This window comes from Tupaia chinensis, unplaced genomic scaffold (genome assembly GCF_000334495.1).
Source record: "Tupaia chinensis unplaced genomic scaffold, TupChi_1.0 Scaffold000161_3, whole genome shotgun sequence".
Classification (NCBI taxonomy): domain Eukaryota; kingdom Metazoa; phylum Chordata; class Mammalia; order Scandentia; family Tupaiidae; genus Tupaia; species Tupaia belangeri.
In genome coordinates, this window is record NW_006159634.1 from 755,327 (window position 1) to 778,772 (window position 23,446).

Sequence of the window (23,446 nt, forward strand, 5' to 3'; positions counted from 1 at the left end):
CTTTTTTTTTTTTTTTAATTCCCAAGTTGGTACTCGCACTCACCAGAAAGACGGAGAGGGAGAAACCATCCCCTGATGTGGTGTGGTTATACTCCAGGATTTGCTCTTCCATTCCTTCATCTTGTCAGGATTTGGGGCATGCGTGCAACACACTCCCACCTATTTTTTCAAGATATTAGCAAGGAGGACCAGCAGATGGCATGGGGATTACATCACTGGACTCCCACGTAGTCGACTGCAGGTCAAGTCCCAGACCTGGTAGCTTGGAACTCATGCCAGGCGCGTGTGCATACGTGCCCAGAGTCCCGAGAGGAGAATGGAGGAGAAGGGATGTGGCATGACCATCCTCCCTGGGGGATGATTCTCACTTTCTGTCTCTGTTTCTGTTTCTCTTGGTGGCCAAACATGCCCTATAGCAAAACCTCTCTTAAAAAATGGAAAGATCAGAGCTGGGATTCAGACCGTGGGCGGCCATGTGGGGTGCAGCTCACTTAACCATGAGACTTCGCGGTAGGCCCTGCCCCCCTTATCCTTGTGTTTCCCAATTTTATTTCAGAAAAGATGTAGGTCATGCTCAAATGATGGTGGATGAGCTCTTCTCCTCTCCCTCGGATACGGACTCTGAGCTGGACAGAGCCGTTACCCAGATCAGCTTGGACCTGGTGGACGACTACCCGGCTTCCGACCCGAGGTGGGCCGAGTCAGTCCCTGAGGGTAAGAGCCTCGCAGTTCTGATATTACGGGGTGATTGGTTTGGGAAGAATGTTCTGGTTTTTTATTACAAGCATCTCCCAAAGCACGTTTTTAGTTTTTCAAACAATTTTCATATTAACTTATTAATTGAATATATTATAAAGCTTCCTTATAATAGCTTTTGGAGAGAACTCAAACCAGATCTAGAAAACAGACCAGAAGCTGAGGGAGCTCGAGAGAAGATCCTTCCTGCCCTGAGGCAGGTCAGTCGGCCCTGCTCAGCTCTCGGCCGGTTATTTTGAAGGGAAGCTGTTGGCTGAGGGAGGCGTTTGGCACTGCCTTGCCCCCAAATCAAATGGTAGTTTTGACATAGTCAGTGTTTCTGGAGGATGGATCTCGTGCATCCACCCTAAGAGCAGCAGTGAGCAAGTCTCAGAGTACAGAGCGGCACGTCCTGACCCGCGTGAGGCCCTCTTAGCTATTTCCAGCTCGGGGCGTTCTGGGGTGGCCAGGTGCCGCGGAGCTGTGTCCTACATACGTCGCTCCCCAGTCCTTCCCTGATTGTCGCTATTAACAAGTGTACCGAGCTGCCTCTGGGAGTCGGGGAGAGCGGTGGCACTCGCAGCCTTCTTTTCACTGTTGGTTTGGAATTGTCGAATTTAAAGTGATTAAAATAACAACATAGTTTCCATTTTGAGTAAGTACACTGAAAATATATTTTCCATTTTGAGTAAGTGCAGTGAATTGTATTTTTTTTTTTTTAATTTGTCAGAGGGCACATATGTTCACCAGAGAGAAGAGAAAGTGAGGGAGCACGCTGGGGTAGTCACGCCGCAGCCCCTTCTCCTGCCTCTCTCCTTTGGGGTTTCTGGGTGTGCAGGCAGAGCACCCAGCGAGTGTTTCAAGCCACCAGACTGGGACTCGATGGGCCGTGTGGGATCCAGCCACCTTAGCCACCACGCTACTGGCCGACCTTCCTTTACGCTTTATAAGCTCCTGGTCATGCTATCGATCATTTTTTCGGGGCTTTCCTTCTCTATAGATTTTCTTAACTTCCTATTTCACTAGTAGTGGTTATTGCAAACCAGTCCGGTCAGCGTTTGTGTTGTTACTGGGTTTACAGAAGCGCCTGGGTTCAGCACCACGTCGCTGATCGTCCTCCACCAGCTGGAGGACAAGATGAAGGCCCACGCTTTCCTCATGGACTTCATTCACCAGGTGAGGTCCTGGCTGTGGGCACGATGCGGGACGCCTGCCTGCGGTGCCCTGGGCAGTTTCCCTGCACGGTGGGAACTCCGCCTCTGTTCTCAGGCCATTGCTGGGTGGACAGTGACCTGTTGTCCCACTTCCTGTGGTAGCTGAGAAGCACATGAGTCCAGGGCCGTGACAAGGCCTGTCCCTCCACGTATGGAAAGAAGGGTTTCATACAGATTTCCTATGCCCATTTACGTAAAATTCAGATTTTTTTGTAAGTTGATTTAGTGTTATTAGAAAGGTAGTGAAGACTCTTAAGGTGATGGCAGGTTATTATGTATTTGGATTTTAATTTTGAAGTGCCATTAGAATCAAATCCTTATTTTAAAGTAATCTCTTTTTATTGATTTTTTTTAGGGAGTATGGGATATCCCCCATGTATATTGTCTCCAAATTAAGAATGTCTCTAGCTCAGAGTCCCGTAGCTGTTGGTAGCACTGTCTTTGCAAGGCAGAGTCTGGCTAGCCAGATCCCAAACTCCGTTCTGGCCATGTCTGCTTTATATATAAATATATATACACACACACACACACACATACATACCCACACACACATACATACATGTGTGTTTATATGTACACATATATATGTATAAATATATGTGTGCACGTGTGCGCATGTGTATTTTTTTTTTAAAGAGAGATTTTTACAATAGGGCTCACGTACTCACCAGAGAGACAGAGACAGACAAAAAGTGAGAAATCACCCCACCAGGAGGATGGCCACTCCTCAGTCCCTTCTCCATTCTCTTCTTGGGATTTCAGGCACACACGCACACGCGCCTGGCATGAATTTTAAGCCGCCAGGTGTGGGACTCAAACCACAGTCAGCCATGTGGGAGTCCAGCGACATGGCCATTATGCCATCTGTTGGTCCCTGTGCCTGTTATATTCTATTTCCTCTAATATTTAGATCTTATTTCCCTAATCAGGAAGAATTTACACTAATAATCCGGAGGAAACATTTCTGAATATAGGCTGCTTTTCTCCTCACGCCAGATGTGGCATCAGTAAGGCCGCGTCCATTGTGCAGGGGTGGGAGGTGCCATCATTGCCCCAGACAAGGCCTTGCCTCTGGTTTCTGGCACTGAGGAAAGGCATTGTGTAGGATGGCGGAGCAGAAGCTGGGCCTTAATCCGCTTGTCTTCACCATGGGACTAGAGAGACCTTCACCTCGAACCCTTGCTTCTCACCAGTGCCATGACAGGCAGCAGCACGTGCAGGCTGCAGGCACAGCCTGTGTGAAGCCGAGCTTAGCAGGTGTTTGAGGGAGCCGGGAAGTGCGTTCACATCTGGAAAGACTGTGTTGCTCGTATTTTAAAATAAGTAAACAGGTTGAGTAAGACGAAGTGATTCAATAGAATAGTCATTAAGAGTAATAAATTTCTAAATGTGTTAAGAGGAAAATAAGATTCCATCAAATGATGAAGGATCTGGAACAATATCAATAGTATGGCCTCTTTTGTGTTTTAAAAACGATGTCTTCTCGCGTGTAAGTACCATGGAGCATATAAAAATAAAGGCTGTTGAAAAATAGCTGTTCTGTCCATCTCGTGGCTTTTTCCCAGTTTGGATTACTGTAATATGTCAAATGAGAAAGCTTAGGAAAACCAGAACCTTCGACCATGCCCAACAGGCTTTTCAGCGTATCCGAGAGGCAGCATGTGCGGAGGGTTGGAGAGCCCTTCCCCTCCATGGGGGGAGGTTCTGGAAATCAGCCCTTGAAGAGGAGATGGAGCATCTTCTCATTCCCGGAGGTCTGGAATCTCGGGGACTCGGCCAAAGGGCTGGAAAAGAGCACTTGGTCCTTTTTAATAACAGTGAACAATGCTTGGAAAGTGTGATGGGTAGAGATGGAGGTAGCCGACAGAAACTCTGGAGGGACCCTGCTCTCGGAGCAGAATGTCTCCTCGCTACGGTGTTAACAGCCTTAGCTACTGTGCATGTGTATGTGTGCATGTATGTGTGTGTATGTATATGTGTATGCATGTATGTGTCCATGTGTGTATGTATACACATGAGTGCATGTGCATATGTGTGTGTGTGTGTGTGTGTATGGCCAGACAAGAGATGGCGGGAGACTTGCTGGGAGAGGAGCTGGCCCGGGTGCTCCTTGCGGGAACATGGCTGTCTCGCAAGTGTTACCGTAGCGCAGTCTCAGAATTCGTGTTTGTTTTCTGCAAGGTTGGCTTGTTTGGACGCCTGGGTGCCTTCCCCGTCAGAGGGCTGCCGATGGCCACCCGCCTGCTGCTCTGTGAGCATGCTGAGAAGTTGTCAGCCGCCATCGTGCTCAAGAACCACCATTCCCGGCTCCCCGACCTCGTGAACACGGCCATCTCCATTGCCCTGAACAAGAGGGAGTGTGAGATCCCGTCCAGCCTGACTCCAGCGGACGTCTTCTTCAGAGAGGTGAGGTCGCCTGTCTCTGCCCACTCCATGTGGCGTCCCAGAGCTGCACCACTTACTGGCCCCAGGCCGGGGAGAAAGAAACAAGTTCATGCTTAAGCGGTCTTGCTGAAACTTTGTTTACTTCTTTCTTTCTTTCTTTTTTTTTTTAAGTTTCTTTTACTTCCATGAGAAACAGAGACAGAGAGAGACAGCCCAGCAGGGTCTTGATGCTACAGTCCACCCCCAGCCTCTGCCAGCGCCAGACTGTGGGCACACGTGTGTCCAGAGTACTCAGGGATTCTGGGTGCACACCCAGGATCTGCCCGTGGGTCAGTGGCAGAACGTTGCAAAGTGAGAAATTATCTCCAGGTGGAAAGGCTACACCACAGTCTCTTCTCCTCCAGTCTCCACTAGGGATTTTTGGGCGCCCATGCACATGCCCCAGGCATGATTTTCAAGCTACCAGGTCCAGGTCTAACTGTGTGCTGGAAGCCATATGGCCGACTGTGGGTTAGGATCCCTGACCCTGTCAACCTGAGATGTGCTGGATGTACTCAGGGCCCAGGATCCCATGAACTGGAGAAAGGGGTCATGGTGTCCCAGGACTCTGTTGGGGTGATTTTCTGTCTCTTATGTGTGTATGCATGCGCTATTTTGAACAAAAGATTATTTTCTAAAAAATATTTATTTTATTTATTATTATTGGTTTGCTATAGAGCATATGCATTCATCAGAGAGAGAAGAGGAGCGGTGTTGGGGGGGCGGAGAAAGCAAGCCGCCAGGTCCAGAACTCAAACTGCAGTTGGCCATATGAGAGTCCAATGCCTCAACCACCATGCCACTCCCTGGCCCCATTACTTTCTTATATTACTTACTGCTATTCTATAAACCTTTTTGTCATAAGAAGAATTTCTCAGACAAAAATGAGCAAGTTCATTAGTTTGGGTCACTATTTTAATCTGTATTTCATCAGCTTGGGGTTGTCCATTGAACTGATTCCGTGTAGCCCCTGCTGTTTAAAGGCTGCTCTGACCACTGACTGCTTTTGCAGACAAGTGTTTCAGTGATGCAGAGTTTGAAGTTCAGATCTCTGCAGCAATCCAGAATTTGCTTGTTTGTAAGCATTAGTTTTTTGGGCATTCTGTCTTTCATAAGTTAGAGGAGTCTAGCTTTTTTTGGTTCTTACATTTATTTTCACCATTGTCAATTGTCAGCAGATTTTCTGTGTCTAATGACCTGAGGATACAGCTTAACAAACAGAACCCACTGAGTGGTTGCCATTATTTTCTTAAGGTTTTTGCCATGGGGGCAGATGTGCTTGCCAGAGAGATCGAAAGAGACAGTGAAAAGGAAACTTAGAAGTCCCCCGTAGAGGGGATGACCACACCGCAATCCCTTTCCTTCGTTCTCCTGCAATTTTAGGCACATACACACATGACACACACATGCAAGTGCCTGGCGTGAGTTTTAAGCTGCCAGATCTGGGACTCGAACTGTGGTCAACTGTGTGGGAGTCCAGCACTTTAACCACTGTGCCACCTGCTGGCCCCAGTTGCCGTTGTTAACCACCACCATGATTTTGTTGTAAGTGGTCGACTTCTGCATCCCTTAGGTGTCCCAAGTAGACACCATCTGTGAATGTTTACTGGATTATGAGGAGCAGGTCCTGCAGGGCTCGTCGTTGGACTCTGTCGAGTGGGCTGAGGTGGTGATCGACGTGAACAACGTTCTCAAGGTACTGAAATTTGGACAGTTTGGGCAAAGTAAATTTATAAGGTAAATTGCCAGTAATTTATAAGGTTTTTGCCACGTGTTAATTCCTGAGTTAGAGAAGTATCAGTCATTTTATTATCAGTTAACTGGCAATTTTAACGTTTGCCTTATGCAAATTAAGATTTATAATCCTGAGTTTCTGCTTGGCAGAGTAAACTTTATTTGGAGAGCATTGTTTATATCATTACAAATGTATTAATGCTAATGAAACTGAGTAGCTCTCATCTCTATTTTTTTAGTGACTCAAAAGCTTGCTACTTACACACCAACTAAAAGGTTAACATTTAATTTTGGCCTGCAGACTTTATAGCAATTATTTTCATACTTTGGTTACCATAGTTTTCCAAAGTCGAAGTTAAAATGAAGAGTAAAGCACATTTCAAAAGCTGAAAGAACGAAAAAGTAGTCCCGCAGTCATGTGCTGTGTATTTTTTCTTATTAATAGCTTTTTTTTTTTTTTTGAAGAGGTTTTTGCTGTAGGGCATGTGTGCTCATCAGAAAGACAGAGACAGAGAGACAGAAAGTGAGAAATCACCCCCTAGGGGGGATGGCCATGCCTCAATCCCTTCTCCTCCATTCTCCTCTCAGGATCTTGGGCACGCACGCACACGCGCCTGGTGTGAGTTTAAGCCACCAGGTCTGGGATTTGAACCATGGTCATCCACATGGGACTCCAGCGACATAGCCATTACGCCAACTGCTGGTCCCCTTCTTAATAGCTTTTGATGTTTCACGTTGCCTTCAGAAATGCTGCAACCCACCACTTCCTGCGCATGCTGACAGGTTGCATTTTTACCCAGGATATGCTGCAGGCTGCTGTTCATTACCGCCAGAACAGGAGCTCTTTGTACCGCAGAGAAGAACCACACGAGAGAGAGCCGGAGTATATTCCATGGACAGGTACTACGCTGGCTTAGGAACCGCCGTTTGGAATAAATTCCTTCTCGCCCACCGATCCTTCCCTTGTACGGGTTTGTGAGTGAAGTGAGAGAGTGCCGTCTCCAACATGCACACTCCCCGTTAAAGCCACTTTATTCCCGGGGGCTGATTTCTAGATCTCCCTGTAACTGGTTCATCAGTTGAGCTGGTGCTTATTATGCGCCCAGTACATTCCAGTACCAGTAGTTACTCATAAAAGCAGGTCCTGGCCCTAGAACTGTGAACTGTATTTTGCGCTCATGTTGTACAACAAAGAGAGTGAAACAGCATCACGGGAAGCCGGGTGGAGGTCGCGCTCCCTTTACTGCCGTGGCCGAGAAAATCCCCACAGAGAAGCCAGAGCTGAGGCTATCACCTAAGCCCCTCTCTGGTTTACTTCCTAGCAGTGAAGTGAGGCCATTCTTAGGCCATTTGTCTTCCCCCAGCCATTCTAGAACTTTAGGGACCGTGTTCTTTTGTGTGATTTTACAGCAACAAGTGGGCCTGCTGGCATCCGAACAGCAATAGTCCGCCAGCATGGGCTCGTCCTGAAAGGGGTGTACCCGCAGGCGGACAGCGGCCTCCGGAACACTGTGACGGAGCAGCTGGTCGCGCTGATCGATTGCTTCCTGGATGGCTACGTCTCTCAGCTCAACTCCCTGGACAGATCCAGTGATCATGAGAGATACACCAGTCTGGAGACGGAGTACCTGCAGAAGAGATCAGACCTCTTATCCCCCCTGAGTAAGGCCATGCTCTTTGGCCAGGGCTGTTGGTCTCTGAATCTGCAGAGCGGATGAACGGGTTACCTCGTTTGCGCAGTGTGTTCAGTACAGGGCGTTAATCCAGCTGTAACCAAGAAACGAAGCAGATACTTCCAGCATTCCTTGTTCATTTATTCAGCCTTTTTTCAGTACTTACTAGCACCATAGATGATGCTGAAGAAGGTTAAGTAAGTCTGCACTGTATGGAGGCTGCTCTCGGAGAGCAGAGCTCTCAGACCTCCCGCGAATGCTCAGCCCGCCCGCTAATGCCGAGGCTGCTCGGTAGAGCGTGCCGAGGGCAACTGTAGAGGCACTGTGTTGCCGTGCACAGGCCACTGGCTCCCAGGCTGGACTTAGGAGAGCTTGTCCTGCCGTGCACAGGAAGGGGTGGCACATGGGAGGCGGTGAGGCCGGGAATAGCATGTGCGTGACTTCAATGAGTTGGTGTGGATCTTGAAATTAAATGCTGGTAATGGGAAAAGTTTCTGTTGCATTAATTATTCTTAGTATAACATATCAGAAAAGTAGTTTCAGGAGTTATTTTTTATTGCGTATTTGAATTCTAACAGAGTTTCCCAAAGGTTTCTGTTGCATTTATTATTCTTAGTATATAACATATCAGAAAAGTAGTTTCAGGAGTTATTTTTTATTGCGTATTTGAATTCTAACAGAGTTTCCCCATCTGTTCCCTGTCCCACAGTCACGCTAGGCCAGTTTGCATGGGCCGCTTCTCTAGCAGAGAAGTACTGCGACTTCGATATCTTGGTGCAGATGTGCGAGCTGACTGACAACCAGCCCAGGCTCCAGCGCTACATGACACAGTTCGCGGACCAGGTGACAGGCGCTGGGCGCGTGGGCCCTGGGTCCTTTCAACATATGACTGGACCTTTGGGCACATGAGACAGTCTTTTTGTATCTAAGTTAGACGAGAAGTAAAAGGCCTCGGGTACGTCAGTTTCACTAAAGTTTTAAATGTTTGAACAGAAGCTGCTTGAGAGTTCAGATTTGCACACACTGATATTCCTGCCGTCCTTGGCTTTGACTTCTTGCTTCTTGTTTTTAAAACAAGTTTTCATGCGACCCTGTGCAGGTGAATTTAAGTCGCTCTTTAAAGCCGTCGACTTAGTCACTGAAGCTTGTTTTTTTCTCACTGTAAAATTGGTGTTGTGTAAGACCCAGAAAACCTTTATAACCAAAACGTAAAAACCACTCATAATTCCACCACTCACAGAGGACCCCTTTAAACATTGGGTTTATAATCCTTCCACTCCATTTATCATAAGCAAACGTGTTTTGCCAACTGTTTTCACGTGATGCTTCTCAGCTGCGTGTCCCTATTGAAGGACAGATGACAGCACTTTTAATGGCGGCTCAGTATTTCGTGACCTACGACAGCACTTTTAATGGCGGCTCAGTATTTCGTTGAGTGGGGGTGACTTATTTTATTCCATCAATGCCCAGTTATTGGGCATGGCTTAGCTAGGATTTCACAAGAGTTCTAAAGTAAAACTTTCATTTTTGCTTTTTATTTAAAAAAAATTTTTTTTTGAGGGTTTTGCCGTAGGGCACGTGCTTTTACCAGAGAGAGACAGAAAAAGACAGAGAAAGTGAGGACTCACCTCCCATGGGGGACGGCCACGATGCAATTCCTCTTCATTCTTCTGGGATTTGGGGCATGCATGCACACATCCCAGCTTGACTGTCTAGCCACTGAGTTCAGGACTTGAACTGGGGCTGGCCATGTGGGATCTAGCACCTTAACCACGACAGCACCTGCTGGCCCAGCCCCTTTTATCTCCTTCCCTTGTTTAACGTTCTTGTCACGTCCTTATGCTGCTCGTTCATGATCTTTTCCCCTTCTTATGTCTCGCAAAATTTTTATTGTATTTTGGGCAATGTGTATAGAAGAATCATAAAGGTGGAAACTACTGTTATTTTTTTCCCCTAGGAAGGTTCTCCTGTTTTTTTTAGGCAGTTTAGAGAGAGGCAGATCATCCTGTTTCAGAAACAGAGGCCGGGGCTCAGCCTTCCATCTGTTCATTTCCCTCTGGCTGCAGAAATGTTTGGGGAGGCACCTGTGCTGGGGGAGGGGGGCTGTGGTTGTGGGAGGGCCTCTTGAACGCTGCGGGCTGCAGGGTGGTCCCTGTGCCCTGTTCTAGCCTGCCTCCATGCCACCCTAACATGCAGCACATGTCCTATGGGGAGATCCTGTGGAAGACTTGGCTCTCTAGACTCCAGCTTGCTTTTCTTGTCCGTGGGCCCTCTGGCAGAGAATTGCCCTGGGGTCTCTCACTCGGGAATGTTACAGTTTGGTGCTGTCTGGTGGAGTGTTCTGTGACAATGGAGATATTGTTTAGATGCATTGCCCAAGATAGCGTGCTGGCCACATGTGGCTTTCAAGCATTCGGAATGCAGCTGGCATATCTGAAGAGCAGAGGTTTTCATTTTAAAGTTTAAACAATTCCATGTCGCCAGTGGTTACCACATTGGCCAGCACACACCTGGATCCTGGCAGTAACTGAGCCAGTAATCTAAAGCAGGTTCCCACTTCTGTATGTGAGTGGGCCCTGCCAAATGAGCTAACCAGTCAGTGACCCCATAGTTTAGGAGACAGTTATTTATACACAGTTCCTATTTTGGAGGTCTGTGGTAGGAATTTATTTAGTATCAGAGATGTACTTTTACAAACCATATCGCTAAATATTGATGGATTCTTGACTTACTCGTAGAACTTTTCAGACTTTCTCTTCCGCTGGTATCTGGAAAAAGGGAAGCGGGGCCGACTGCTATCTCAGCCCATCTCTCAGCACGGGGAGCTGGCCACGTTCTTGCAAGCTCATGAACACCTCAGCTGGTTACATGAAATTAACAGCCAGGAACTAGAAAAGGTAAGAACATTCAGTAATATGGTGCTAATGTGTAGTTTATTTAGGTTATCACCTAAATAGTTTAGTTTTGGGTCATTAAAATACTATATATAGCCATATGTGTGATAAGGACTATTGTCTAAAGCTTGTAAGGAACTGAACTTAAGAAAACATCCTGCGGGGCCAGCAGGTGGTGTAGTGGTTAAGGTACTGGACACTCCCACATGGCTGACCACGGTTTGAGTCCCCAGACCTGGCTGCTTGCTTTCTCACTTTCCCTCTCTCTCAATCTGTGTGTATGTCTCTCACTCTGGTCAAGATAAAAATGAATGATTGAATAAATAAATTAAATAATTATTATTTAAAAAAAGAAAAAGAAAACCTGGCTGGGCCAGCCCATGACCTGCTGGGTAAGACAGTTAGATCCCACCTCACTGACCACGTGGTTCAAATCCTAGACCGAGTGGTTTGAAGAACATGCCAGGCACGTGTCTGTTTGTGCCCAGAATCCTGAAAGGGGAAGTGGAGGAGCAGGGATTGCGATGTATCGTGCCCCACGGGGAGTGCTTTCTCGTTTTCCTCCCTCCGTCCATCTCTCTCTTCCCCTATCAGTGAGCACACGTACCTCCAGGAAATTTGGAAAAAAAAAAAAACCCTGACTGAAAAATAGGCAAGAGAAGGTTTCTCCAAAGCAGACACACAGGGTCAGTAGGTGGTATGGGGGTTAAGACGGCTGGGTCCCATGTGGCCGAGTGCATGGTTGGAGTCTTGGGCCTGGCAACTTGAAAAACAGTGGTCATGTGTGTGCCCAAAACCCCAGGAGAATGGAGGGGAAGGGATACATGTGGCCATCCCCACTGAGGGGGTGCTCTCTCACTTTTTCTTTTTCTCTGTTGAGCCCATGCACCTTAGAGCAAACTTAAAACACACACGCACACACACACTCACAAATTAGGTATCCAAATGGCTAACAGATGTAGAAAAAATACTGAGCATCACTAATCATCAAGGAAGTAACAAATTGAAAGCACAATGATATCACCTTACACCTGTCAGAGTAGCTTATATCAGAAAGATAAAAGGTAACAGGTGTGAGTGTGGGTATGGAGAAGAGGACTTTGATACACAGTTGATGGGACCGTAACTTAATACAGCCATTATGGAAAGCAATGTGGAAGTTCCTCAAAAATTTAAACGCCAGCAGGTGGCATAATGGTGACGTTGGTGGACTACCACGTAGTGCCAGGGTCCAGCCTCGGCGGGGGTGGGTTCTCTCGTCAGAGGCAGCACAGGAAAGGAAGACGGAGGCCTCGGTGCTTTTTCATGCACGTCCTGAGTCGGACACTCCCCAGACATCGCTCTCTGTAGAGTGACAACTGCTAGGAATTATCGTGCCTTTTTATTGAAAATGTGATACATGCAAGTAAATGGGTGAGGGGCTACATGTTCTAATTATCAGTTCATAAAGTTTTAACAATAGGGAACATAGGTTCCATTTAGGGTTGGATTAAGGGTGGATCTATTGCAGTTCCGCAGTTGTTCGATTGATGTAGGTGGGTCTTCATGGAATGCAGTTTCGGGAAAGCAGCTCTAGCAAGCAGAGATAAGTATTAGCTGATGCGGCGGTAGCCATCTTGTGATTACTGAGCACGCTGCTGAGAAAAGAAAATCTCAAGTATAGATATTAGTTCTTATGGATCTCAGTAAAGAATGATACTTACATAATGTTATAGGGATCTAAAACTTAATTCAAGGAATCCTAATATACTTATCTATTTAAAAGGGGTGAAGCTATTGTTCACTTGGTGAGGGCGGGGATACAGCTTTTTCAACTGGCGGTAAAGTGACCAACAAGTTAATGATGAACTTTAAAGTGGGTTTGTGGCATATCTAAGCATTCTTTTGTGCCTGTGGTGCCACTGTTATGTATTATGTTAGAACATTAGCTACCATGGGGCAAGAGTGTCCTGGGCCCGTTTCGGCCTAAAAGGTTATTTTTAAGCTTATGTTAAATGTATCTTGAAGGGCCTTCCAAAGGTCAAGAAGATTTCTGCCTAGATGTGACTTCAGCATACCCTCTATTGTGACTGCAGGGATAAAGCATTGTAATTAACAGTAGGTGGTAGGGCAAAGGGGAGCAGTCGGGGAACTTTCGGGAAATCTTTTCATATACTCAGGATGTATAAGAGAGCTTTGTAATTCTTTTAAAGTAGTATATCAGGGAGTCGGGGGGGGGGTTGCTTCCCAGAAAGGCTACTGCAGTCTCTCGAGCATACAACAAGCAGCCTTGCCAACATGCTGAGTCGACCCAAGCTTTGCTCATAGGTTGGGGGGCTTACAGCAGCAGCCTTGCCAACGTGCTGAGCTGACCAAAGCTGTGCTCAGAGGTCAAAAGCTCAAAACAGATCCTGGGGCCCCACCGGGTTGGACTCCTCCAGTGCAGTCAGCCACAGTTTAAGTCCCAGACCTTGTGACTTGAAACTCATGCCAAGCATGTATGCGTGTGTGCCCAGAATACCTAGAGAAAGGATTGTGGCGTGCCCCAGACGGTGATTTCTCACTTTGTTTCTCTGTCTCTTTCTCTCCAGTGAGTGCATGCACCCTATACCAAAAATCTCTCTAATAAATAAATAAATAAATAAATAAAAATAGAATTACCATATGATCCTACAATCCCACCTCCGAAGAGGTTTCTGCACACCCTTGTTCCTGCAGCATTATTCACGATAGTTGAGTTATAGAATCAACCCAAGTTCCATCAGCAGCTGAGTGGGTAAATTTGTGCATACACAGAGGAGTAAGATTTAGCTTTTAAAAAGGGTTATTCTGTCACTCAAAACAACGCAGGTGAACCTGGAGGACGTGATGCTAAGTGAAGGAAGCCAGGCTTGGAAAGAACACTGAGTGAGCATGGGGGTCTCCTGCAGATCCTGCTCCTGGGGCAGCGAGTGGCATGGTAGTTGCCAGGGGCGAGAGGTTGGGGATAACAGGGATTTGGGTCAAAGGGGACAGAGTTTCAGTTTGATAGGAGGAGAAGATTTTTGAGCTGTATTTCACAGCGTGGTGACTATAGCTAATAAAAGTGCATTGTGTATTTCCAAATTGCTAAGAATAAATTTCAAATGTCCTTATCATGAAAAGTTTTAATATTTGAGGTGACAGATTTTCTTTTTATCTTTTTTTTTTTTTTGAGAGGTTTTAGCTATAGAGCACGTGCGCTTGCCAGAACGACAGAGACAGACAGAAAGTGAGAAATGACCCCCCACAGTGGGCATGACCATGCCACAACCCCCTCTCCATTCTCCTCTCAGAATCTTGGGCACACATGCACACACACACGCACCAGCGTTAGTTTAAGCCACCAGGTTGGACTTGAACTACAGTCAACTACGTAGGAGTCCAGCGACATAGCCATTACACCAACTGCTGGTCCCCGAGGTGACAAATATTTTAATTATCTTGATTTAACGATTCCACATTGCATACATGTAGCATAACATTGCATTGTGCCCCATAAATATAAATAATTACCACTTGACCCTTGAACAACATGGCTTTGAACTGCATGGGTCTACTTAGATGTGAATATTTTCAATAAATACTGGAAACATGATTTTATTTTCTTTAACTTATGTTATTATAGTAATACAATATGTAATACATATAATCTACAAAATATGTCTTAATCAACTTTATGTTATTGGTGAGGCTTCTGATCAAGAGTAGGCTATTAGTACTTAAGGTTTTTTTTTTGGGTGGGGGGTTTGCTCAAATTATGGGTAAAAACGGCGCATAGATTAAGGTTAAAGCTTGCTCTTCATGGGATGTTCCAGGACATGTGATTTTCACAAGCAGGTGTCTGGAACGTGTCACTTGTCCCAGTAAACGTGCTGCTTGCTGTGTTACTGTGCAGTTGCCCACTGTGGCCGCACTGGTCCCATGTTAAGTTTGCTAATTACTGACTTGTCTTTAATTGATACGGTTTTGGGGAAAATGAGTTGGGGTGTACGTAACCTTTATTTCGTCTTGAATTGCTGTCCAGGACCTTACCATGGTTTTCCTGTTTCATGTCTTGTAGGCTCATGCCACCCTTCTGGGTTTGGCAAATACGGAAACTCGTTACTTTGCAAAGAAGAAAACCCTTCTTGGTTTGAGTAAATTGGCTGCATTAGCTTCAGACTTTTCAGAGGATATACTGCAAGAAAAAATTGAAGGTAAAAGAATGGATGTGAAGAACACACAGATTTGTCATCTGTCAGTTAATTCTGTGCTGAGTTCTTATCACTTAGCAGGCTCCATTAGAAAAAGGACCCAGCTCTAAGAGGATTTTTTTAATTGCCAGAGGGCATGCGCACTCCCCAGAGAGAGACCTGGAGAGAGAGAGAGAAAGCCCCCGTGAGGCTGGTCATGCTGCAGTCTCTCGGCCTCCACCTGCCCTCCTTTCAGGGTTTCGGGCATGCATACACATCCAGCTACTTCCTCAGGCTGATAGGCCCAGGACCCAAACGATGTGGCCAGCTATCTGGGATCCAGCTCACAACCACCGGGCCACAGCTGATCCAGAGGAATTCTATTTATGTGTTTGTTTTAATTTGCTATAATGCATGTACACTTGCTGGAAAAAGGGGGAATAATAAAGCACTCCCCTTGGGGGTGGTCTCAGTCCTCCTCTAGTCTCCTTGCTGGATTTTGGACATGCATACATATGTGTCTCATGTGGTTTTCAAGATGCTGGGTCTAGGACTTGAACTGCATAGTTGGCCATGTAGGATCCAGCCATCTTAACCACCATGAGACTGGCTTGCCCACCAGAGAAATGCTTTTATTCCGTGTCCATGTACAGTTACTCAGTTATATGCTTTGAAGTCTTTTTTTAAGAACAAAATAAAATAGAGAGGGCCAGCAGGTGGCATGGTGGTTGAGACACTGGACTTGTACATGACCAACCACAGTTCGAGTCTCAGACCTGGCATCTTGCTTTCTCACTTTCCCTCTCACTCTCTCTCTCTCCATGTCTCTTTTGAGTCAGATTAGAAAATGATAATATATAACATTTAATGATGTTTGTTTTTTTTTTAAAAAAAAAAGCAAAATAAAGTAGAATGAAAAAATAAAATTTAATGATGTTTGTTTTTTTTTAAAAAAAAAAAAAGCAAAATAAAGTAGAATGAAAACATTTAGAACCATGGACAGGTGATGGGATCGCCGTTTAGCTTCCTTCAGATTTGCCTTCTGGCAGAGAAAAGAGGAAGAGAGGGGCTGGCAGGTGGCATGGTGGTTAAGGATGCTGGACTCCCACGTGGCTGACTGCAGTTCAAATCCCAGACCTGGCAGCTTGCTTTCTCACTTTCTCTTGCTCACTCGCTCCCTCCCTCCCTCCCTCCCTCCCTCCCTCTCCTCCGCCTTCTTTAAATTTGACCAGAGAGGAACAGAGGGGGGCGAAGGGAGAAAGAGGAGAAAGAGAGAGCTAGCGCGAGTTAAATAACAATGCTTTGAACAATAAAAGCAGAAGAGCATTGTAACGTCTCTCCCTCCCTCTCTCCCGAATATTAGAGATGGCTGAGCAGGAGCGCTTCCTGCTGCACCAGGAGACGCTGCCCGAACAGCTGCTGGCCGAGAGAGAGCTGAACCTCGGAGCCATGCCCGTGTTGACCGCACCGCAGCTCATTGGCGTAGGTGCCCTCAGATTCTTCCCTCTTTCTGAAACGCAGACGTTGGCAGTGTTTGCTGGGCCGAGCAGGGTAGTTCCTAAGAGGGGCCCCTTCTTGCTTTCTCGGAAGCTTTCCCCTAGAGAAAGTCATTGCGGGCTGCTTGGGAGCATAAAGGGGTTGATCGGCCTCTCCCTCCAGGCACCCCCACTCCCAACAGTGTTACCCAGGTGACCAGCCGAGAGTACTTGTATCTCACTTTTCTAGTACGGGACAACATGTACCATCAGGTGACTTTATTTTCTAGAACTTCAGTGTAAGGACCTGGCTGTATGTGGCCTGCGAGTGCTGTCCTCAGCAGCTCAGGTGCCACTGGGAGGGCCAGGTACGGCGGAGCACAGAGGAGCGTCTTGGTGTGAGATGCACTGGTGACGTTAACTGTGCTCTTAAAGCGTTTCTGTCCTTAATCTAACCTGCCGCAGCTGTATATCTGTGACGAGAATCGAAGAGCTAATGAGTATGATTTCAAGAAAGCTCTGGACCTGCTGGAGTATATTGATGAAGTAAGTAAATCGCTTAGGATCTCGGGGAACTGAATACGTGTAAAGAGGGGGACATACCTCCTGTCTCGTGTTAGTCATGATAAACGTATCAGTGGAAAAGGACTCTGCATTAGGCCCCCTGACTCTTACAGCAGCTGTCAGGAGCACTTCCTGTAAATTCTCAGCATTGCCCACATGTCTTCTTCTGTGGACAATAAAAAGGTGCTGTTTTTCAAAATCCTGAGGTACTTTTTCTTCTTTATATATTAAGTAGTTACCTTTTAGATCTGGTATGTATTGGGTCGTCAGAAAAGCCATGACACATTTGCATAGAAAAACACAGGAAGATACGTCATGACGTTTCTGACGACCCAGTACTTTGTCAGTTTATTTTTCACCGTGTTTACTGTAAGAGAAACTGTTTCTCAGCTTTCAAGAGATTATAGTGAAAATTCTGTAGGGTAAGTAGTTCTATTACAACAATAGAAGGCGATTCAATAGATTTTAAAAGCATAATATGCTGACGTTGCCATACCATGTTTAAACATCTGAGCCCTCTCAAGGGCTCAGATGAAATCTGATTTTCACAGAGTAATAAGAAACTCATGCACACAGGTATTAACTTACTCTTCTTCTAAGGAGTATTAACAATTTAAAGGGAAATGTTTTAAGAGTATGAACTAAGTAACAATATTTATGCAGAATTGGGAATTGACTAACAAGAGAATTGAAGCATGTATTTCATTCTTTTTTTGGGAGAGGTTTTTTGCTATAGGGCACATGCATTTGCCAGAAAGACAGAGAGACAGAAAGACAGAAAGTGAGAAATCACCCCCCGGGGGGATGGCCACACTGTAGTCCCTTCTCTAGTCTCCTCTCGGGAAACTTGGGCACACACACACACACATGCCTGGCGTGAGTTTAAGCCACCGGGTCCAGGACTCGAACCATGGTCAACTACATGGGAGTCCAGCGACATAGCCATTTTGCCAAGTGCTGGTCCCTGTATTTCCTTCTTAAAGTCAGGATTTAACCAAGACTTCTTGTTTTGCTGTGAAGGAGGAAGATGTAAATATAAATGATCTGAAGCTGGAGATCCTTTGTAAAGCTCTTCAGAGAGATAAGTAAGTTCTCAGAACCTCTTGCCTTGAATCTAAGAAATGGTTTTGGAGAGGGACTCATCTTTTTTGTTGTTGTTTGGGTTTAGGACATGTGTCTCTCCTGAAAGAAGGAAATGAGAAATCACCCCTGGGGGGGATAGCCACACACCTGAAAGAGGGAAATGAGAAATCACCCCTGGGGGGGATGGCCACACCACAGTCCTTTCTCTTCCATTCCTCTCTTGGGATTTTGGGTACACCTGCACATGTGCCTGGCTTGTTTCTCAAGCCACCAGGTCTCCAACCACTTAGCTATGCTGGATCCAGCTTCCTTAACTCCTTATCCTATCTGCTGGCCCCAAGGGACACCTCTAGGAAGATTCTGATATATCATATGTCAAATGGTTTTATAAAATTTTAATTTTTTTTTTTTTGAGAGAGATTATTTTGTCATAGGGTATGTGTGCTTGCTGGAGAGAGTCAGAGTGAGAGGGAAAGTGAGAAATCACCCCCTGTGATGGATGGCCACTCTGCAGTCTCTTCTCCTCTATTCTCCTGGGATCTTGGGCATGCACACACACATGTCCCGTGTGATTTTCAAGCCACTAGGTCCAGGACTCAAAGCCCAGTGGGCCATGTGGGAGCCCAGCGATATAACCATTATATCATCCGCTGGCCCCAGTAATCCTACATTTGAATAATTAAAGAACAGCTAAAGACTTAGTACTACTGATATGTTCCCTACTTTTGATTCTAAAATACAGATTGTTAGTTTGCCTAAGGTCGTCATGAAAAGTAAGACCTAAGAGTTCATGTTTTTAAGGACAGACACTGTGGGGATAGGAAATCACAGTCCCCCATTGTTCCTGATAGCGTGAAAGTACACACACGGGAAAGTGAGAGTTAGGCGCACGCTCCACAGGGTCTGGTCACATGACCAGCCCCTCCTTCTGGTCCTAGTCCTGTTGGATCCTGAGTGTTCATGCACATGCCTGAGTTTTCTAGGTTGATGGCCATTGAGCTGCAGTCCCCATGTGAGGCCTAGCTTCTCTTACACAGTGCATGACCACCACACCACAGAGCTGGCCCTGTGGTTTGTTTTGTTTTGTTTTATTTTATTAATAGGGGCCAGCCATATTAGGTCTGATTTTAGGTAAGGGACCAGATCCTGCATGACCAACTGCAGTTTATATTCCAACCCCATAGCTTGAAAAAATCGCCAGGTACAGGTGTGTGCCCAGATTCCCAACTGGATGAAGGGATTGCGGCATGACACACCCAGCTGGGGAAACGAGTCTATCAGTCTTTCCCCCCCACCCCCCGAGTGCATGTGCCCCATAGCAATAGAAGACACATGGTCATTACCCACTGAGGAGGGTTTCCACCCATGGAAATGGTGTAAAGATTTAATGGCAAAGACCTGGAATAATCAGCTGTAGGGACATGCTCCTTCCAGGAAAAGCATTTTAAAGAGCGCAGCACAACCTGCATGCAAGAAGCCTTACCCTCTTCCAGCTTTCCTTTCTCCCATGGTGCTGAGAAATCGCAATGGAACCGTTTTTGCTAAAGCACTTCTTCCTTCCTCTGGTCACTCCCAGAGTTCACACTGCTGTTAAATTTGGCCTCAGAAGTCACCCTCTGCTGTGTCCGGCACTGTGGCCACTTGACTTGTTGTTTCTGCCCCGTCCTAGTCCCAGGGGAGGATGCTGCCATCTGACAGGAATTCCTCTCCGGGCTTCTGGGAGCGTGTGTACAGTGTCCCGTTCGACATCCGTAATGATCACACAGCCGCCATGAGCGTGTGCGTGTGTGCGTGTGCGTGAGTGGCCGCAGGTAGTCCGACCCGATGAAGCCTCTCTTTGTACGTCACTGCAGACATGGGGTGCCGTTTTACTTTGTGAGAAGCAGGACGTGCGGAAACCCGTGGTGGTTATGGCCTGTGCTCTGCCGGGCCTTACTTGGGGCCACGCTAGATGTGTCACTCCAGAACCTCCTCCAGGCAGATGCCTCCCAACTTGGTCCTAGAGATCGCATGCACGGTGGTCACATTGCGTGTGGCCTCGCATAGCCGGCACAGAGGCCATGAGCATGTCCCGCTAAATTTGGGCGACTTGGGACCGTATCACAACACCCAGAGCCTCCATCCCCCCGGCCGTCATAGCCACGCCACAGTCGCAGACACGTCACTTGTCCGGGCTCGGTCCATGATTTTGTTTCCCCTCACGGTGGCCTTGTTTTCCAGCTGGTCCAGTTCAGATGGTAAAGACGATCCAATCGAAGTATCTAAAGACAGTATATTTGTGAAAATCTTACAGAAACTTCTGAAAGATGGTAAGTCGTTTGTTATATTATTAGAAATTGTAGTGTTACTCCTCAATTTTGAGATCTTGGAATCGGGGCATTCGCCAGGGTGTCAGAGGACAAGGGAGGCTTGTGGTTTGTGCAGGGTCATAGTCAAACAAGAGATTGGTCACAGTAAAAGAAGGGCCTCTTCTGCATGGGGCACGTGTCAGGGTGGAGCTCCCTCTCCCCAGGAGACTTGAGTCACCGTGTGGATTCCAGAGAGACCGGGATGCCCACCAGGCCCCGGGGACACAAGCATTGGTTTTGACACTGAAAATCAGTACTGTGGAAGTAATCGTTCCCTTTCATTTTTCAACTGCTTTGTGAAGATCAAAAGTTTGAGATGTAAACATTTTTGTTATGTAGGTTAGAAACAACATGAAAAAAATAAATGAACGCTTTTTATGTATTTTGTATATAAGACAACAAACAAAATTCCATTTGCGGAGAAAGATACAAATAGATAAAAAGGCCTGGATGGATAAAATGGGCGTTCTTAAGAGGAACCTTAGAAAACTTACTTTGACCTTTCGTTCGTAAGAAGAGGAACCTTAGAAAACTTACTTTGACCTTTCATATTACTGGGAGCTTAAAATATACAGAATGCTAGACAAAAAATGAGAATTTGCACACTCCATCTGGGCTTGTGTAAGAACATTCTGTGATGTTTGCACAACCTCTAAGTCGCTTAATGACACATTCTCAAAACGTGCCTCAGCATTAAGGGACGTGGGACTGTATTTTTCAGCTGTTTTGTCTTCTCTTATAGCTGACAAGTGTAAATCCAGCTCTGTTCAACATAAGTGATTGCTTGAAACTTGCTCAAAATTGGCCTGGACTTTCCCTTGTAAAAAATAAATACCTGCTCAACCCCCCACTGACAGGATAGTTATTTTTTGAATTATATTTTTAAAGAATTATTTGTTTTATTTATTTTTTATTATCATTATTATTCCTTAATTTGACTAGAGAGAAAGAGAAAGAGAGGGAAAGTGAAAAAGCAAGCCACCAGGTCCAGGACTCAAACCATGATATCCCATTTGGGAGTCCAGCACCTTAGCCACCATGCCACCTGCTGGCCCCAACAGGATATTTATTTAATGGGTGCTTTTCTTTTCAAGGATGAGCACATAAAAAAATGAATTAAATCTTTTCATTGGTCAAAAGATAAATAAAAATAAAAAATAAAATGAAGAGATTCAGCAAAAAGAAATATCTTCTGCCCCAGAATACTTGAAATTCAGAAAGAGCCAAAATGTATCCATAAGGCTTTCTCATATTTGTGTTTGGAGTTGAAGAACTGGATGCGGTCGATCTCTCTGTACTTGTTAGACGTAAGTACAGTTGTGCCTCAGACACTATTAGATCTACATTGGACCCAAATCGGATGCTCCCACCAAATCGTCTCTGGTAAAAGTGCCACGGAGCTGAGCTGTGTCTAAGACCCATCACCATGTTTAAGGATGACTGCAGCTTCACTATGAAATACAGATGGGGCCGGCAGGTGGCGTGGTGGTTAAGGACGCTGGACCCCCACATGGCTGACTGCAGTCCTGGACTTGGTGGCTTGCTTTCTTACGTTCTGTCTGTCTGTCTCTCTCACTTTGTCCCTCTCTGATCAAATTAAAATAAGTACATAAAGTTAAATTAAATATTTAAGAAAAAACAGTAGATGGAATACAGAAAAGGGAAGCCCCAACTTTACAAAAAGAATTACTCAATTTTGAACAAAGGACAAATACTAGTAGAAACTTTTATATAAATAAAAATATGCAAATGACAAGTATGAGCATTTTTTAAAACAACAGATTAAAGACATTTATCTTTGGAACTTCTTAAATGATGAGGCTTCCCTGTGCACTCATCAGTGTATTTGAAGGACAGACTCTGAAGGCAGAGAGAGGACCTCACATTGGACTTGAGTGGCCTGGGCAGCCCAGTGGTCACCATGACTGTGGGGTGAATTCATGCTGCCGACACCTGCACAGTCACCGCATGCTCTGCGCTTCCACGTCACTGACATGCATGACCCATGATGAGCAAAAACATCCTTAGTGGGGCTTCGCGTTTTTCCAGCCAGTCACAACAGCTACGAGTTGAGGATCACTCTTAGAGAATGCTTGTTTTCTAACTTCTCTTTATAAACTGAAGACTTGCCTACCCTGACTGAAATGGTCCCCTATCACTGATCAGCTGGAGTGGGGAGCACTGCCCTGCCCCAGGGAGTGGGCTGAGCCATCCAGATCCCTGGGGCAGGTGCCCTCCTGGGTGCTCCGTTTCCTGCCCTGCCTTTGTAGGCATTTGAGTTTTGTTTTTTTTTTAAATAATTATTTAATTTATGTAGTATTATTTTTATTTTTTAATTTGACCAGAAAGAGACAGAGAGAGAAGGAAAGTAAGAAAGCCACCAGGTTGGGACTCGAACTGTGGTCGGCCATGTGGGAGTCCAGCGTTCCAACCAGCACACCACCTGCCAGCCCCCAGGCATTTGAGTTTCATCCCTGCTCCAAAGGAAAGAAGGAAGCCTTCAGATAGTAGGTCTAACACAGAAGACGCATGCTTGAGAAAGAGAAGTCAGATAAGATGTGACGTTTCATTGATTGATTGATTGCGAGCTATGGGGCACGTGCACTTGCCGGAGAAACAGAGAGACAGAGACAGTGAGAGGGAACGTGGTAAATTACCCTCCCCCTCGGGAGAACGGCTACGCTGCAATCTCCTCTCCTCCATTCTCTATCTGGGATCTTGGGCACACGCACACATGCGCCCTGCATGAGTTTCAAGCCACTGAATTCAAGACTCAAACTGTGGTCAGCCATGTGGGAGTCCAGCAGTGTAACTGCTATGCCATCTGCTGGCTCCAATGTGACATTTTTTAGAGAATTGATTTGAGTAATGAATGTGGTGTCTTTACAAATGATGCTATTTTATAGAGAAAAGTTCTATTGGAAGTACATTAATTGTAATGACATATATATATCTTGGACTTAACCTCCCAGCATTTATCAGATTTTTATTGAATAACAACTAAGTACCAAAATATGGTGCTAGACACTTTGAGGATAGGATATACTTTTAAAAAGCAGTTATTTGATTTTAAGCACCTTTTGGTGGGACCAGCAGATGACATGTAATGGTTACATCACTGGACTCCCAT

General features: G+C 45.8%; 1 protein-coding gene across 1 annotated transcript in view; it reads left to right on the plus strand.

Annotated features, from left to right (window-relative positions):
• Window positions 1–23,446, plus strand: part of NUP133 (nucleoporin 133) — a 56,049-nt gene that overhangs the window by 31,006 nt on the left and 1,597 nt on the right. Inside the window, exons 13-25 of the mRNA XM_006146013.3 lie at window positions 557–714; window positions 1,817–1,911; window positions 4,131–4,355; window positions 5,947–6,069; window positions 6,908–7,007; window positions 7,518–7,769; window positions 8,490–8,623; window positions 10,519–10,677; window positions 14,735–14,870; window positions 16,210–16,328; window positions 16,787–16,867; window positions 17,906–17,970; window positions 20,189–20,277. Of these exons, the coding sequence (XP_006146075.1) occupies window positions 557–714; window positions 1,817–1,911; window positions 4,131–4,355; window positions 5,947–6,069; window positions 6,908–7,007; window positions 7,518–7,769; window positions 8,490–8,623; window positions 10,519–10,677; window positions 14,735–14,870; window positions 16,210–16,328; window positions 16,787–16,867; window positions 17,906–17,970; window positions 20,189–20,277 (1,736 nt within the window). The remainder of the gene's footprint in view (window positions 1–556; window positions 715–1,816; window positions 1,912–4,130; window positions 4,356–5,946; window positions 6,070–6,907; window positions 7,008–7,517; window positions 7,770–8,489; window positions 8,624–10,518; window positions 10,678–14,734; window positions 14,871–16,209; window positions 16,329–16,786; window positions 16,868–17,905; window positions 17,971–20,188; window positions 20,278–23,446) is intronic.